The following is a 19064-nucleotide window of genomic DNA, read 5'->3' on the forward strand; positions in this document are numbered from 1 at the left end:
TTTCTCCCTACAGCTACCGGATTTCCCGTATCATCGAACCACCGGCAGATTCTTGTCCCAACTCTCCAAAGTTGCATCGCAGCCTGACCAAACGTTTCAGCTCGTAAGTCAGCTCTCTGTTTCTGCAAGTGGGTTGATACTTCACTTCCTATTTCCCCTGGCTTGTCCACACATCTAACACAGCAAAATGGGCATCTTTCTAGCAATTGTCTGTTCCCCATTGTTGTTGTTGTTGCTGCTTAAACTTTTATTTCAGTTCACCAAAGAATATAAAATCATCATCAACAACAAAATGTTCAAACAGGCTTAAGATATGAGCTAACAGAAAAAGACATATAAGGGATGCTTAACAGGCAATTCCATTAGCATGGTTATCTGGGTGGCATTGAATGATTAGGAATAGCAGTTTAAAAATATAACTAAAAGCATATGAAAGGGTACATTAAAATAGAATATAAGTGATGCTTAACAGGGAATTCCATTAGGAATAACTCCAATGTACACAGAGGCTGCAACTGCACTGCAGAAATAATCCAAGTTGACACCACTTTACCTGCCATGGCTCAGTACTGTGGAATCCTGGGAACTGTAATTTGTTGGGGCACCAGAGCTCACTGACAGAAAAGGCTAAATGTCTCCCAAAACTATAATTCCCAGACTCTCATACCATTGAGCCATGGCAGTTAAAGCGGCAGCAACTTGGATTATTTCTGCAGTGCAGATGCAGCGTCAGTGAACTTTTGTGTTATTCCTAATGACATTGCCTGTGAAGCATCCCTTATATTCTATTTTAATGTACCTTTTTTGTATGCTTTTAACTGTATTTTTAAAAAATATTGTTAGCTGCCCTGAGTCCCAGTTTTGGGGAAAGGGCAGGATGATGATGATGATGATGATGATGATGATGATGATGATGATGATGATGATGATGATGATGCATGGTAACGTAATCAGTAAGAGTTGACCAGTTCTAAAAGGAGTGTGATTTCTTTTGTTCATTATAAGAATTGATGGTGTAGGAAAGTTTGTGAAGCAACTATGTATTCCAAACTCTAGTCCACCATTTTTCCAGGGTTAAATCTCCTCTTCTTTCAGTGGGCAACTATTTCAGTTCTTACAGCAGTCAGAAGGTAGGCAATATAAGTTTCTGTGTTTCAGAGCACTATTTCCTTTGGTACAAATGGAGTAACAAAAGTGCAGGACAAAAATGGATGGTTTGGTGATAAGTTTGGAGATCTGGTGTATAAACACTGTCCAAAAACTTTTCTTTTTAACATATTCTATCCACATATGGATATAAGAGCAGGCCTGTTTGCAACCCCTTTAGCATGGTAGTGGAACATTTTCAGCTATCCTTGATAACTGGATGGGGGTTAAATACATCTGTGAATCATTTTAAGTATTCCATCTCTTCTGTTAGCTGATCTGAGGTAGAGGATCAACTATGGAACTGGTCTGAGTTAGTGATGTTCACCCTAAGGTTTGATTGTCAAATTAGTTTGGGAAAGAGGCCATTCCCATATGTGGTCTCCACTAATGTTCTGTAGATTTGGTGAATGCTAAGGGAGAGAGACAGCATCTGGGGTGATCTGGGCATTACCTTGCTCCCATTTACACTCTTTTGAGATGCCCTAGCATGGCTCTGTCTTTGTACCTTGGGCCCACCTTGGACAAAAATGATGGCCTTATTGGAGGAGGGAACTGAACTCCTGAGTCAAAAAACATGACTAGGAGTAGAGCTGATCTTTTCCAGAACCCATTGTCTGAGCTCACTAAAAGCGAATGGACTGTTCTGAAATGCCACTATTGTTCTACACTTGAGAACTAGGAGAATTGAATTGGAGAAGTAGTAATGTGCCCATGGCCAGACAATGATTGTACAGCAGAAGACACATTTGATCATAGCAGATGTCTCTGGTTCCAAATTCACATTCTGTCCACTGGTTCATGCCAGCCTGGTATGCTGGTGCATAGTGCCAGGCTGCTTGGCAACAGAAGAATGATTTGTGCTGCTGGCATTGGCTGGAGTAGTGATGGCTAAGAGCAGAAGGAGTAAGACGTTCAGCATATGATGAAGTGCTAGATATCAGCCCCTTGTATTTCACTGTATTCATAATGCAAGGTTGTGGGAGAAAGAGCGATTTGGGAATCTGTGTCTTCTTCCACTCTTTTGTCTCAGCTGTTACCACTGCCTCCCCATCTTTCTTTGCAGACTCCTCCTGGGCACAGAATCCTCTGCCCCTCCTCCAGGCCCTGAAAAATCTGGAATTTCACCCCTGGGCTCCTGCAGCAGCCTTGAAACTGAAGATGTGTCCAGTGCCCCTTGCTCCCCAACATGGGGATCCCCTACTGTCAAGGTGGTGCCTTTATTTGTATCCACAAAGCCTTACATATATTATTATTATTATTACAACCCTAGTAAGCACCCCCAAGCTGGCTTCTAACTTGGAAATACACTGTTACACAACAACATCATGTAATAACAAGAGCATGACAGCACAAAACAAAAGCAGTATTTAAAAAAACCAAGCATTAGCATGTTGTCATAAAACAGAAAAGCAAGAATTGTTTAACAGATAGCTGTCGACTTGAAGGTGTCTTGACAAAGCACTTGAAGTAAGGAGGGAGGGATTTTCATAGGCAGGGTATTACTAGCAAACAAAACCTGCACTTGTGTTACTAACTACTACATTTTTGTTGGTGGTGGAGCAAAAAGGGAGTAGATCAGGACCTCAGATGTTGATTGCAGTGAGTAGACAAAGTAATTTCCACAGGCAATGCTAAAAGACAGCATCAGTGTGGTAAACCAATTTCATTTTTAGCTAAGAAATACCTCTTGGAGAGGAGCATATCTTACACAGCTATTAAAAGGATCATACACAGCAGCAATAAGGTAATTTTACAGCATATTTTGCCACAGTCTGGAATTATGGAAAACACAAGAACATGAATGCAAGAAGCATTTTAATTTCAGCAGTAGCAAATTCTGGAATACGTAACTAGAAGAGTTGGTATTGTTTGTCCAAAAATGCAGGCTGCAGCCACTGAACAGTAATTAATTTCTGGAATTAGAATGGTATACCTGTTAAGTTGTAAAGACTACTTAGGATGTGAAGGATGAGTCAACAGTGTGATGCAGCAGCTAAAAAAGCCAATGCAATTCTAGGCTTCATCAATAGAAGTATAGTGTCTAGATCAAGGAAAGTAATAGTACCACTGTATTCTGCTTTGGTCAGGCCTTACCTGGCCCTTGAGGTCTCTTCCAGCTCTGTGATTCTATTATACCATTTATTTCTCTTCCTTTGCCCAGAACCTGCCTGCATCTCAGTCCAGAGCCTGCCCTTTGCTTGAGTTGTCCCTGCCATCCCCTACCTTGAAGCAGAGAGGGACAGAAGCACGCATCATCCGTGTCAGTATGGACAATGAGCATGGCAATGGCAACCTTTATCGCAGCATTTTGGTGAGTTGAAAAGTGGGTTGGAAGGAAGGGGTGCAAGGTTTGCTGGTTTAGTGAGAACATGACTGGATCAGAGTTTGGAGCAGAGGAGTTGAAATTTTAGGGGGGAAAACCAGCTTTTTCTGCCAACCTCTAGACTGGAAAATATGCTGTCAGAGTGTTAGATGTGAATATAGTCAGGAAAGGTACCCAGGAACATATGGGGTGGGAGTAGAGTGGGATGGTGAAGAAGGTAATGTCCAAAAGAAGGAGGTCTGATAGCTGCTGGATGGATTCCAAGTGTTTCGTAAAGGGAAATCCTGAACTGAAGAGAAAGTCATATCTCCTGAGAGGGACTCAAGCAGCCAAGGCAGGGTAGGACAAAGGGCCATATGATCTATGGTTGTAATTATTTGCTTGCTTTCCACCCCACTGTATTGATATGGGGCCTACTGGAAGGGATGCTCCAAGTAAATATTATGAGGCTGAGTTCCCCCCATAACAGCCATCTAGCCAGAAGTCCACTTCTTTTTTGTGGGGGAAACAGTACAATGCAGCACCTGTCGTGCTTCCTCTTTAAAAGGTACACTGCCACTCTTACAGGAGAGGAAATTCAGATTTCCCCCCCTCTTTTCTTTTCTTATGTTGGCCAGAAAAGATGTGGCCTGGGTTTGAGCCTCACAAAAAATAGCTTTGGGGAGCCACACTGGTCCCAAGGTTGCACTTTGCCCAGACTTTTCTAGAAGTTTGCCACCGTTGAACATTTCCTGGAAACAGCAGAAGGCAAAAGGGCACCCAGAACAATTTGTTTCCCATTTTATCTCTTTATTAAAGACTCAACAGGCTGTGATTTCTTGTTTTAATCACTGCTTTTGCTCCCATTAAGAATACCAAGAATGCGTGTCGAAGGTTCAGGTCGAGAACATGGAAGGGGGAAGTTTTCAAGTTAGTTAGTTAAAGTTTATTGATAAATCAATCACTTGACCATATCAAAACAGTTAACAGCAAACATGGTAAAATACAAGAAAATACAATGCATAAAATACAATGGGATAAGATAAATTAGACTAAAATAAGATAACATAAAAAATAATTTAAATTAAGGGACTGGGTAGTTCCAGTCGGCGAATAGAGGCATGTGGAGGCTATTGGTAGGAGCTCCTACCAAAACCTCTCATTTTGGAGTGTTAACCCAGAGCTATTTCCACCTGACTTTGGGTCAAACCTCCTTGTCAAGGGGGGTTCGAGGGAGACCTCACAGAGGCTCATTTCCCAGTTTTGGGGAGATCTCTCCTCCACTGCAAACCGGAGGGTGAGCACTGGAGGAGAATCCAGTAGAAATGGAGGGAGCCATGAGAGACCGAGCCGCAAACGAAAAGCCTTTGGCTACAAGCGCCTTTGCCAACTTCTTTTAAGCAAGAAGACAGGCAAGCTACTAGAATATTTTTCATTAGTACTACCAGTCTATTCTGTCAATTTATTATCTGCATTACTGCTATTATACAAGAATAAAAGGACAATTAAGGAATAACATCAAGACGCAATCCGCAATATTACCTGCAGCTGCGTCAAATGGGACTGTTGAAGGAAAGGAGGCCACCAGCTGTTTTCAGTAATTGAATGGGGAAACAAGCGTGGCTTCTACCACTGTCCTCTTTGGTGTTGTTACTAAACCCCATCCTGCAGAGAGACTAATGCAGAGTTGAAGAAGTGACCCGAGACCAAAGACAGAGAAAGGAAAAGTGAGTGGGGAATGAGACCAGAGGCTGAGACGGGATGTGAGAAAGTGTGGAGGCGGCGAGAGAGAGTGGAGTCGGAGAGAAAGGAGAACTGCAACAGGTAGATCAGAGAGAGCCATGTAAACAGAGTGCAGAAGAGTGGAAGCGAGGAGACTGAAAGGGGATTAAGAAGGTGAACTGAGATGGGAAGAAGGATAGTTAAAAGACTGAAGTAAAATGTTGAAACCAAGCTAAAACAGAAACTATGAATACCAGAACTACTTCTGCAAAAAACACATCACAGCCAAGTAGGAGAAACTCCGTGGAACAAACATCAATCGTGGAAGAGATGAAAAGATTATCTGTGTAGATGAAAAAAAATTGAAAGGACATGGAAAAAAAATTCAGGCAAGAGATTAAGGACTTCAGGAAAGATTTGAAACAGGATTTGAAATCAGAATTGAAAACAGAACTAAGAGGAATTAAACACTCCTTAGAGGAAGTGGCTAAAGAAATAAGTCAAATCATGACAAGGACTAATAAATTGGAAGAGAAATTCCAAATCTTAGAAGAAAAATCAGCATTAATAGTACAATAGCAGCAATCTCAATTGGATCTGAAAGCTCTGGAATGAATTAAAGCAAAGGGAAAATTCATTGAAGACAAGAGGATTAAAAGAAAGGAAAAATGAAAATCTTTATGAATATCTTGTGCCAGCATTAGCGGAATACAGTCGGTCCTTCTTATACATGGACTTTTTATAAACAGATTCAAGCATACACGGTTTGAAAATTTTCAAAAAAAGTATAAATTTCAAATATCAAACCTTGATTTTCCATTTTTTATAAGGTTCACCATTTTACTATGTCATTATATTTAATGGGACCTGAGCATCCATGGATTTTGTTATCCACAGGGGATCTTGGAACCAAACTCCAGCGTATAACAAGGGTCCACTGTATATGGATATTCCCTATCAAGACTTCATTAAAGAGGTAAATAAAACTTTTAGAATCAACTCTAAGACTGCAAAAGAGAAGAGCCTGCCTAGGGACGTTGTGATTTCTTTTGTGAGAAAAAAAAATGATGAATGAACTATTATTTTTAAGTTACAAAAGCCCTATGGTAATAGAAGGCTCTGAGATAAAAAATTTCAAGGACATCCCTAAAAGAATAATCGCGGTACAAAAAGCCAAGGATTTTTGGGCAACGCATGGTAAGAAGATAGAGAATGGTGTTAGAAGAGAAGATGATAAACTAGAAACAGAAAAGGAAAAGGAGAATGGAAATAAAAAAGATCTTAGAGAGATGGAATCCTCAGAAGAATAATAGCTAAGCGAAACCGAGGGATGGCATCCCTAACAGAGAAGAGGAAGCTAAAGAGGATGATCCTGATGATCCATTAGAAGAGGAAGAGCTATTTGACTTGGGAAAAAAGAATAGTGTACGCTCAGAAATGGAAAACAAAGGAAATACCCTCAAAGGAGGAATGGATGTTTAAACTACTGGATATGATGGAAATGGACAAGCTCTCAAGAGGAATCAGAAATGAACCGTCGAACTCCTATAAAGAAGGTTGGGATAATATAATTATGTATCTCCAAAATGTTTCGGGGGAGAATGCAGTTTTGGGAATGGAATCAGTTTAAATTGAATTTTTTCAGTCTGATTTATATTAATATAACAGTTGGAAAATCGAATTATGTTTAAATATAGAATCCAATGGCACTTACTTTAAATTAATGAGATCGGTTTTGTATGAACATATCTACATATATTTCAAAGGAAGATTGTAAGGTAAATTACAAGCGTGTAAGTGCAAGTATAAACAGAATCATAAATATACTATTATTTAACAGATAATTTAAAAAATGTATGGATTTAGTATAAAAGTTAGACTAGTAGAAAGGAATTAATGAATGAGGAATGTATGATATATATGTTGGCTGGGATATCCCTAGCTATATAATGTTTGTTTTGTTGTGGATAACATGGTTTGTATTGTTTTTGTATGTTTTGAATGACTGGTATAATTATATGTTCTCTTTTATATATGTTTTTTAAATACCTAATAAAATTATAAATAAGTAAAATAATTTAAATTAGTAGTAGTAAATTGCTGTCTTAAGATCAACTAAATAATAAAATACAAAGCCAAAATACGTTTAAATAAATTCATCACCTTTACATGCAATCCCAATGTGTTCAATAAAACATGTTCTCAGTTGGATAGCCCTACCTATAAATTCAGCAATTCTAATTACTATGTATGTATTTGTACTTTGAAGAAAATGGGCTAGCCATTTGAAACATTCCCAGTATGTGGTTCTATCAAGTATTGTCGGTAGATAGTGGGCCCTTACTCTGGCATGTAATTGGCAGTTAAATAGGACATGCTCAATATCTTCTATTTCAGATGCTCCATGGACACATGTTCTCTCGATGTATGGCAATTGGTGGAATTGTTTATGTTTAACCATTGAATCTAACTGCTTAAATCTTGCTCTGGTTAAAGGTGTTCTATAAGATTGAGTCAAGACCATTATCAGATAGTTTGCTATTTGAAAAGACTTTTTATTTTGGGCCCATCATTTCAGCAACCTGGTGTTGACAAAGGTCTCAATATCAATTCTTTGTTTACATATTGCTACGCCTGATGTCCAACTGAAAGTAGATTATTGAAAAAATGAGATGTGAGATAATTTGATAAAACTGACTGAACAAGGAAGTGTGTTGAAATCTGCCCATTTGTTCTTCCAGGCACATTTTTGGAAATCTCTCAGATTCTGATTAAAGAATCTTCCACTAATAGTTGAAAAGTTTTCAAGATTTTATTGGGCTGCCATTTGGCATGCAGGTTAAAAGGGGTTATTTCCCACTACACTTGTCCATATTCACTACGGTTAGGAGCACAAGACCCCCGTGAATATGGAAAAATTGCAAATAACAAAAACACCTTGTGGTCCCATGAGTGTATTTGACACTGGATTGCCCTGTTTCCCTAACCCATAAGCAGTGGATTGTCCCCACAGATCACCAGCCAGGATAAGACCACAGCTGTGGTTCAGCGTGCCTTGCAGAAGCACAATCTAGAAGGGGACACCCCAAGTGACTACCGACTCCTACAGCTTTTAGAGGATGGCCAAGGTAAGAAAAAGAGGCAGGGGCTCAGGGTGGTGGTGGAGGAGTGGAAGTACTGCCAGGATTCCTCACATTTCTTCTCTTCTTTCTTTTTTTTCCACCATAAGAGCTGCTGATTCCTGATGGGGCCAACGCTTTCTATGCCATGAACCCTAGCAGCCCTCATGACTTCTTCCTGTGCCACAAGAAAGGAACCACCAAACCACCTGTCTTGGGGGTTACACAGGCTTGTCGCAAAACCACCTCCCACAGCACTCTCACGCTCAAGGACTGTAGCACCAGGGTGCTTTCTACCACATCATGCCCCACTTCTTCTTCCAGTGCCCCACACCTTGTAACTCCTAGGGTTTGCCCATCGCTCCCTGTTATGGAGCCACAACTCAGGCCAAATTTTCTGGCACCCCCATTTCCACCTTCTCCCTCTTGGTTCTTGGGAATCCAGCACCCAAGTGTCTCTGTAGACTCTCCTCTTCCTTCCCCAACTTTGCCTCTTCCTCATCACTTAGAAACAACAGGAGCCTTTGAATCAACCTCACCTGACACGAGTCTATCCTCTTCCTTGCAGAGCCCACAAGCCATGGCTTCTATGCCCCAGTCACTCCCTTGCTATTCTTTGGGGCCCTGTTTTTGGTCAGAGTCCCCCAACCACAGTTCTGTCCATCACTTTTCAGCTCTTTAATGCCTAGAGGACCCCTGAGTTGTCCAGGGATAGTGCCCCAGAGCAAGAAAGTAAGTCCCCTGGGATGGAGCTAGTATATCTACTAGAGAGGGGAATAATATTTCAAAAATATATCCAAAAACCTGGCTGAAAAATGTATTTCTTGAATGTTAGGAAACACTGGTGAGAAGAATCCTGGACAGATGAGAATCGTTGTGGTTCAGGACTTATTCTGTGCAACATTCACATGTGGTCTTTTTTTCCACAGAAAACAGCATTTCTGCAGAGAAACACCATAAAATATTATTTTCCATGGGGGAAAAGCTGTTTCCTACACAGAAAAGGCTGAAAAAATTAATTTTGCACAGAGTATGCTCCAACTATAGCCTTTTCAGCACAGGAAACAGCATTTTCTCATGCGGAAAATAATACTGAAATGAACTTTTGCCTTACCCCAAGTCCTCTGGCGATCTCCCAAAGAACCCTTGATCTCCCAGTTTTTAAATGCCCAGTTTTGATTTTTTTTTTTAATGGGAATTCTCTCACCCAAAACTGCTCACTAATGTGGTGGTTATAGATTATTACAATATAGTTGGAAACGTACAAGAAATCAGTGTTAGAATACAATCTAAAACACTATACTTGGAAGGATTAAAAAGTAGTTAAAAACAGCACCGTTTAAAATAATAAGCACCCTCCTAAAAACCCTTTCTTTAAAAACCTTCGGTGCTAAAAGCCTGTTGGAATAGTAGTACTGCCTGTTGTTATGTGAACAACGAAATGGGGTCCACCCTAGTAGTTGCTAACCTTGCCCTAGACGCAGGATTATTTAGTTCAAGAGGCAACACAGGCCACCAAGACTGCAAACGCCAAAGACTGGAGGAGCTACAGAGCACCAGTGAGGTCTCATTGTTTCAAGAAAGTGGAACACCTCATAGCCGCTCTCTCTGAAGCATTCAGAAGTGTGATCAAAAATGACAGGGGACAGGAGGCTTTATGAGAGTAACACCGGAGACTGAGGCCACCAGCAATGAAGTAGGCTTCCAACACCCTATAGGAGCTGACTTAAAAGGGATTTTTCTCCACCAGGCCACAAGCCACTTTCTGAGATGGATGAAGTTGTATTTTCAGGATGGTAGATTGTAATTATATACAGGGAGAACTGGAAACTGAGCTAGAGGAATATGAAATGCAGAAAATATAGACAATAATTATGTTAATAATGGCTATACTTACACTATGTTTATCTTATCAGAAGATGGCATACACATTATTCTATTGGCAACCTGATGTATACAAGTAGTGTGGTTTTAAAAATCACCACCAGCCTTTGTCCTTCTCCAAATCACAGGAAATAGAGTGGAATGGCTTAATGAATGTTCAGCAATTTGGGGCTGAATTACCGCATATACTCAACTATAAGTTGACCTCATGTATAAGTCAAGGGCATGTTTTTGGGGCCAGTTATGGATTTTGCTATGACCCATGGATAAGCTGAGGGTAAAACCTAGGAGCATATAGCAAAGGATCTAAAGGATGAAGCAAAGCAAAACAACGTCAAAGAACTTACAAAATTCCAGTAGACATAACTTTTTGTGCTCACTCTTAAGGATGAATGGATGAGCAAGTAAAAGGGGGTCAGTGCTTCCAGGACAGATTATACTCTTATTTTTCACCAGATGATGGTTCCTTCTTTTAAATAAGAGTTAAGATACAGTACTTACATTGACCCATGGATAAGTTGACTCAGGGTTTTTTTGGGTCAATTTTTTAACCTAAATTTCTAGACTTATACATATACAGTAAATCTGTTTTGTGTCACATTTCCTTGTTCAAGAAAGGCCATTCTGAGATCAGAGGCAGTGTGTCCTGGGAGAATGAAGCCTTGTTACACTATTTTTGACACTGGCAGATCAGATTTGTGTCCATATTTTCTTTGGGGATAGAGACTCGCTCTTTTCTCAAATGCAGTAGGGCCCTGATGGCAAAATACTGCACTGGAAGATAAGCAGGTCTATGAAACCCTGATGTTGTGGATTATTGAATTCTGTAATAGAGTCAATATGGCAACCAGAGTTGGTATCTGGGTTGGGTATACAAATCTGGCAACTTGAGGCATCTAACTGGGACTGGGTCCCCTAAAATTTATGTCATAATAAAAAAAAATTAGTCTATCAGGTGCTATGTTTGGCTTTGTTTTGTTTCCCCAACCCCATCCAAAAAGATGGCTAAATGTTGGTTACTAGGAGAAGGATGTTGTCACAACCCTTTCAGCATTTGAAGACATTTTAGGCACTGTTTAAATTATGCATGATGCACCCTAAGAGGCCAGAAGCTATGCCAAAGCCACACTCCAGTCCTAAAGGACTGGAGCGCAGCTTTGGCTCAGCTTCTGGCCTCTTAAGATGCATGTGTCATTTAAACATCATATCTCCAAAGTGACCTCAAGCAATTTTATTTTGGCCTATCTGTTTGGGCCCTGAGTTTCCAAACTGAGACTAAAGAACTATGTTGGATTTTAAATGGAGATGGGCCAGGTTATCACCCTCCAAATGTTGTTAGATGTTAGCTCCCATCAGCCCTAGCCTGGATAGCCAGTGGTGAGAAGTGATCTAACAGCATCTGGAGAACTCTTTAAGTTGCCCATCCATGATTTTAGAAGAACACACAATCCAGAAAGGCTGCAGACTGCAGCTCATGGGTCATTGGAATAATGCTGGCTGATTTCTCAAGGTAGTATTCAGATGGATATTAGAAGTAATTATTTTGGGAGCTAAACTCTGTGGATGTTGTAAGGAGAAGTGGGTCAGATGTGTTGTCCTCCCTAGTTAGATTAAGTTCACAAAGTCTTGCATGTACAGATATGGCTTCCTTAAGTTTGTGTTCCAGATATGCCTCTTCCTTTCAAATCCATGACCTTTTCTTCTTACAAATTTCTTTGATCAAAAAATTTTCAAAGTTATTTGTGAATCAAAATTATTGTTGAATGTGGTGAGGATGATTATTAGAGAGTCTGTGGCCATGACGGTCCATTGATGGCACTGGGAGACTTCTCAAATAGAGTTCAAATGCAGATTTAAGTGCAAGAAGAAACACAGTGACCCAAATAAAGCAGTTTACAATGGAGGTGGGCAAAAGATAGACTGGGATCAGCCACTGGGTGTGAAGAATTATTATCAAGGTTTTTTAACTTCTCTTTGTCATACGGTGTTGTTATTGTTATTAACCGCATTCAAGTCGATCCTGACTCATGGCAAGCCTGTGGATGAGACATCTCCAAGCCCCACTATCCACTGTTTTGCTTTTGTTGTTCTATGCCTTCAAGTCATTTCTGACTTATGGCAACCCTAAAGCAAACCTATTGTGGGGTTTTCTTGCCGAGGCTCATTCAGATGAGGTATGCCATTGCCTTTCCCTGAGCCTGAGAGCATGTGACTTGCCCAGGGTCACCAAGTGGGTTTCATGTTTGAGCTGAGAACTGATCCTGGTCTCCAGAGAAATAGTACAAAAACAGAAACCACTATGCTGTGCTGGCTCTCTACTGCTCTACTTATTTATACCAGTGACCTCCCTAATAGAATCCAACCATCTAGCATGTGGTCTTCCTCTCTTTCTACATCCCTCCACCTTTTCTAGCATTATTGTCTTTTCTAATCAGTCATGCCTTCTCATGATTTGGCCAAAGTACAACAACCTCAACTTGATCAGCTTGGCCTCCAGTGAAAATTCAGGCTTGATCTGTTCAAGGACCCATTTGTTTGTCTTTTTGGCTGTCCACAGTATCCTCAGCACTCTTCTCCAGGACCACATCTCAAATGAATTGATCTTCTTCTTATCTGCCTTCTTCACTGTCCAACTCTCTCATCCATACATGGTGATGGGGAAAACAATGACTTGGAGAATACAAACAATACTAGCAACTAAAAAAAGCCTTCTCTCCCTCTTCTAAAATTCAATTGCCAGGAAAGGACATTTGTTGGCTAGAGGAAGGAATTGACCTTTTTCCTGAAGACTTGCAAACTTGGTCTGCTGTGATCATAAATCCCCTGGTTGAACCTATGACTAGATGCATCTTGTTCCATAATTCTTACCATATGTCTTCCCACTTGAGTCACACTTTTGAATCCAGCTCTAGTGGTTGGATCTCAAGCACCTGTAAGAAAAAAAAACCTCCATCAAAGTAGACTGTTACAAGGAACGGGACAATCAGACATGGAGATGTGAGATAGTGCTGTGTCTTTCTGTGCAGAGCAGCTCCCATCATGCTTCAACCCATGTTCCTGCCAAAGAATGTTATTGGTGCCTTCACAACTGCCAGTGATAGTGAAAGCCTTTGAAGGGGGTAGATGCACAGGACATTTTCTATGCACTAGTTCTGACACTCCTTGCTGCATGAGAAAGAAAGGAGATAATGTACTTCTGGCTCTCACCGCATCCAGGAATGATTTTTAGGCTTGCCCATCACCAGTATGCAGTCCCTGACACATCCTCAGTGGAATTTGGCCTTCAACAGAAGAGGAAAAATTCCCTTAGCCCTGTTACAAAGGGAGGGGGAAAAATCCCTTTTTTGGTCACAGCCTCATCTGAAGTACCTGAACCGAAAATTGCTTTATTTTCTAGGAGGGCAAAAGATAGCTTCAGATTGTAAATTCTCCCTTTAATTTAATTTACTCCTGCACTGCTATTAGAAAGTCAACACTACAGCACTGGTGGCAGGGAACATAATTAACTTGGATAGCTCAGGTTCCAGACGGTTTCACTATCTCCTCTATATATTTGATAACACTATACTGGGGCTGAAAAATAGTCACTTCAGAGTAAGAAAACAGCAAAAGTGTAGAATTTGCTCTCCAAGGGCACACTTGAATCAGCTTTATACAACAAACTACAACACCCACAAAAGTGATACTTTTATTGGCAAACCAACGTGCAGAAAATATATCTTGAAAGCTTCCAAAGCTTCACTAGCTTCTTCATCAGACAAAGATGTTAAAATCACAGAACAAAAGTGACAAGTGTTCTAGTCACAGGCCTAAATTTTGTCGCAGATCATCATTTGTCTTCTGTATGATTTTTAACATTTCTGCCCAATGAAAAAGCTAGTGAAGGTTCAGGTGTTTGCACAATATATTTGCTGCATTTTGGGTAGCCAATAAAAGCATCAATCAATTACAAAGTATAGGCATCAGGCAACAAAATAGCAAGAAATGTCTGGAAGGTGGTGATGAAACTGGTATAAATAACAAAAATAAATTAATTAAATTAAAAATAATTGCTAACTCCACCCTATGCTTTTGAGGCAGGAGATCCAAACTGGCTGTGACTAACCAGGAGATATACCATTAGCAAGGTCAAAACATAAATAAACAGCAACAACTAAGGTTGTGGCACCAGTGAAAAGTGCATTGGTTTCCATAATAACCTTATAGGTATAGCTCTGTCAATGGAGCAGATGTGTTTCTGAGTAGTACTTCTTTAACAGAAAATTTGGTAATAGAGGCAGAAATAACTTGGAAAGAATAACAACAGGACCCTCAGTCACAAAAAAGAATACGCTCCAGCAATTTTTTTAATATCCAAAAGTAAGAATATGCATGTGGGATATGAAACAACTGGATCAGGTAAGTGTTGGACAAGTCAACAAAAAATGTTTGAACCTTCTGTTTGAACTTCTAGGTTTTTCCTCGAAATATATCCAGGGATTATTCTTTCTTTCACCAGCCTCTGCTTTTCTTACAATTTCCATTTTGGCAGCCATACATTTAGGCTTGTACCTTTTCAGTTTGGTGTGTGTGTGTGTGTGTGTGTGTGTGTGTGTGTGTGTGTGTGTGATCTCCTTCCTCCTTTTCTCTCTGTTTTACGTTTCTCACATATCCAGTAGGGATTCTAGGGATAGCTGCTGTCTACTTTGCCTATTGTACAACCTGCTGTTTTCCTTGCTTGATGTACAAGCACACATGGCTACAGTAGGATGGCTAGACTACAATCCCATTCTTTCCCAGTTTGAGCTTCATTGCATTGTTCACTGCAGACATGCTGCTGCATCCTGTGTTTCTCCAGCCCTCCTTCAACATCCTCCTAATGTTGATGCTGCTTTAACATTTCCAGCTAGACAGTGCATAAGGAGGAATAGGAGGTGGGCTGGCTAGACATAAAAAGACTATGTAATCAGGAGCTTATTGATCAGAGGCTTTATTGTGAGACATGCCTGTGTTACAAAAGACATAAAAAATAAAAACAACCCGTATTGTAATGCATTTGTGGTTACCAACATTTGTGGTGTGGCCATTCTTGAAATATTAGATAAAGTTCTCATGACCCTTTCTCAAAAATGTACATGCAACCCTCCATATCCACAGATTTTATTATCCATGGATTCAAGCATCCACAGTTTAAAAATGTTCCAGAAAGATACAAATTCCAAAAAGCCAACCTTGGTTTTGCCATTTTATATAAGGCACACCATTTTACTATCCATTGTATTTAAAGGGGCTTTAAACTTTGAGACAACAGGTGAGGTCCCTGAAGTGTGGAGCCAAGGCAAATGTCCACGTCTTGAAAAGGGGGAAAAAGAGGACCTGGCCAAGTACTAACTGGTCAGCTTTCCATCAGTAGCAGAAAAGGTTCTGGCATAGACCCCTGAACAATTTATAATGCAAACATTTAGAAAATAATGTTGTGATAACTAGGACTCAGCATGTTATTTTTTTCCAGAAACAAATCAGAATAATTGCATATCTTTTAAAACAAAGGTACAAGATTTCTAGATCTGGAGAATGTTGTGGATATAGCGTATCTTTATTTCAGAAAGGCTTTTGACAAGTTCTCCCATGACAGTCTCTGGAAAATGTGGTCTGGGCAATATTATTCTTAGGTAGTTTTGTAGCTAGTTGATAGGCCAAACTTAAAGAGTGTTCACCAATGGTTTCTCATCAAGCAAGTAGAAGTAACAAGCTGGGTGTTCATCACTCTGTCCTGGATTCAATTTTGTTCAACACTTTATAAATGATTTGGAATGGATGATGGAGCAGAGACATGCTCACCAATTTGCAGATGACATCAAACTGACAATAGCTAATAACTCAGAGGACAGGATCAGGATTCAGAATGATCTCAGCAGATCTGAGAGTTGGCCCAAGCTAAGAAGGAAGGAAGGAGGGAACGAAAGAAAGAAAGAAAAGTATTTCAACAGTGATAAATGTAAAGTAGAAAAAAAATCAGATGTACAAATATATGATGTAGCTTTATAGCAGCTCATGTAAAGATAATCTGGGCATCTTCATAGACCAGAAGCTTAGCATGAGTCAACAGTGTGAAGTGGCAGCAAAAAAGGCCAGTGCAATCCTAGGCTGCATCAACACTACCAACAACTATTATTATTATTATTAATATTTATATCCCACCTTTATTCCTAAAATTGGGACACGAAAGTGCCTTACAAATTAAAACAGTACAATCAAAAACATACAAATCTGCACATTAAAATAGTATTAAACTAGTGCAATATTAAAACACCACTCATTTAAAAAATAAAATTTAATCAAACGCTAAATGCACTTAAAAACAGTACACATTAAAACAGTTAAAATACTAAAACACATTGAAACATTAAAAATAAAACAACATACATACTCTTAAAACTTAAAAAACCAGCACCATGTAGCATTAAGAGGCCAAGCTGAGCTGTTTGTGAAGGCCTTGTGGCACAAAAACGGTTTAACTTGCCACTTGCCACTGGAAGGAAAGAAATGACATGACCATCCTGGCCTCTCTGGGGATGGAATTCCAGAGCCTAGGAGCAGCCATTGTGAAGGCCCTTTGCCTTGTTCCCACCAAATGAGCCTGAGAATGTGGTGGGATCGAGAGAAACAATCTCCAAACAATCTTAAAACCCTAATGGGTTCATACAGGGAGATATGGTCTTTCAAATAATCTGAACCCAAGATGTATAACAAGAGCATAGTGTCCACATCAAGGGAAGTAATAGTAGTGCTCTATTCTGCTTTGGTCAGATTTCACCTGGACTATTATGACCCGTTCATAGAATCATAAATTTGGAAGAGACCACAAGGACCATCCAGTCCAACCCCCTGCCATGCGGGAACTCTCAATCAAAGCATCCCCAGCAGATGGCCATCCAGCCTCTGTTTAAAGACCTCCAAGGAAGGAGACTCCACTACACTCCGAGGAAGTTTGCTCCACCATCGAACAGCCCTTACTGTCAGGAAGTTCCTCCTAATGTTGAGGTGGAATCTCTTTTCCTGTAGCTTGAATCCATTGCTCCAGGTCCTAGTCTCTGGAGCAGCAGAAAACAAGTTAGCTCCCTCTTCAGTATGACATCCCTTCAAGTATTTAAATAGGGCTATCATATCACCCCTTCTCTTCTCCAGGCTAAACATCCCCAGCTCCCTAAGTCGTTCCTCATAGGGCATGATTTCCAGACCCTTCACCATTTTAGTTGCCCTCCTTTGGACACGCTCCAGTTTCTCAAAGTCCTTTTTGAATTGTGGTGCCCAGAACTGGACAAAGTATTCCAGGTGGGGCCTGACCAGAGCAGAATAGAGTGGCACTATTACTTCCCTTGATCTAGACACTATACTTTTATTGATACAAAATTGCATTGGCCCTTTTAGCTGCCGCATCACACTGTGGTCTACTAGGACTCCATGATCCCTGAGAGACAATAATGATAGCTATTTTAAAGGCATACCATGTATGTGGTAGAGCATGCTTGTTTCCTGTTGCTCCAGATGATAGGATCCAAAGCAAGGAATTCAGATGATAAGAAAAGAGAGATTCCAAGTAAACGTTAGGAAGGACCCCTGACTCTAAGAGCTATTTGACAGTGGATTAGCCTACCTTCAGAGTTTAGATGGCCACCTCTCAGAGTGCTTTAGCAGAGTACTGTATTCCTATATGGGAAGGCATTAGTCTGGATGGCTCTTGCAGTCCTTTCCAGCTCTATAATTCTATGTTCTCTAATTGAGTCACATAGGCTGGCAAGGCTTTCTGATTCCCAATCGTTTGTACGTGGTTGGACAGAAAGAGGAGGTCATTGCATCGCGGGGATGGAAATGGTGTTAAAAATAGTTGGAATATGGTTGAAAATGTGTTTCTTGATTCTCAGAAAACCCTGTTGGGGAGAATCTTGGCAGTTCAGGATATGCTCTGCACAACATTTGCATTTTTTGAACAGGAAAAACATTTTCTACACAGAAATACTGTTTTTATTGCACAGGAATGCTATTTTCTGTACAGAAAACGCTGTTTTCACTGCAAAAATACTGTGTGTGAATTTTGTGCAGTATAACCACCACAGAATTACTGTGAATTGTCTTCAAAGATGCACAGTTTTCATAGACTTTCTCACAGCTAAATGACCCCTACTTGCATCAAGAACAAAATTAGTGAAGAATTACATCCCTATTACATGGAAGGACTGTAAGATCTATTTATTTCTGGTCTGCAGATGAAATTCCTGTACTCAGTATTCTATGGTTCTATGTTCATGTCTCTTGGATCTCATGGATGTAATGAAACTAAAGATAGCATATCAGCCTGCTGATAACCTCTGTATGTTGCAGGAAGGATTGTGGTTTATAATGTTATGAATGCTATAGAAAAAGTGGGTTGAGATGTTAGGTGGACTTGATAGACACTTGGTTTAATCCTGCAGGGATTTTAAGTGATTAAGCCTGATGAACTTTAAAAGATTTTTATTTAAAAAGGAGGGGATGGAGAGCTTGAGTTAAGATATATTTTGGAGACTGGGGGAATTGCTGTCATTTTGGGGTAAAGCTAAATAACAGCCAAATGGAAGAAAAGATCAGATAAGAAACTGTGACTTCAATATCTTCATGATGATGTTTTCAAGAAGTACAAGTGGTTGGAATAAACAACCCTTGTGCTGGAGAAGCACGTTCTTGCAGGCTTATCATGTCCCAACACTTTCTGTTTGTTTGTGCCTACTTCTCTCCCCCAAACCCACACCTCCCACATCTATCATTGGCACACCAATTGCATGCTCAGGAAAGACACATGTAACTGACTTGCTTTGAAATGCGCTGGTTGGGCTGCCTGCAATGCTGGTCAGGGAATATTCCTAATACTG

The 19064-nt window shown here is 40.2% G+C and overlaps 1 protein-coding gene across 1 annotated transcript in view; it reads left to right on the top strand.

Moving 5' to 3' along the window:
- RGL3 (ral guanine nucleotide dissociation stimulator like 3) overlaps nt 1–9121 on the top strand; it is a 33291-nt gene extending 24170 nt beyond the window's left edge. The window contains exons 13-17 of the mRNA XM_042453551.1: nt 14–103; nt 2213–2357; nt 3311–3460; nt 8187–8301; nt 8403–9121. Coding sequence (XP_042309485.1) covers nt 14–103; nt 2213–2357; nt 3311–3460; nt 8187–8301; nt 8403–8974 — 1072 coding nt within the window. The 3' untranslated portion in view covers nt 8975–9121. The remainder of the gene's footprint in view (nt 1–13; nt 104–2212; nt 2358–3310; nt 3461–8186; nt 8302–8402) is intronic.
- The last annotated feature ends 9943 nt before the right edge of the window (nt 9122–19064 follow it).

This window comes from Sceloporus undulatus, chromosome 2 (genome assembly GCF_019175285.1).
Source record: "Sceloporus undulatus isolate JIND9_A2432 ecotype Alabama chromosome 2, SceUnd_v1.1, whole genome shotgun sequence".
NCBI classification, from domain to species: Eukaryota; Metazoa; Chordata; class Lepidosauria; order Squamata; family Phrynosomatidae; genus Sceloporus; species Sceloporus undulatus.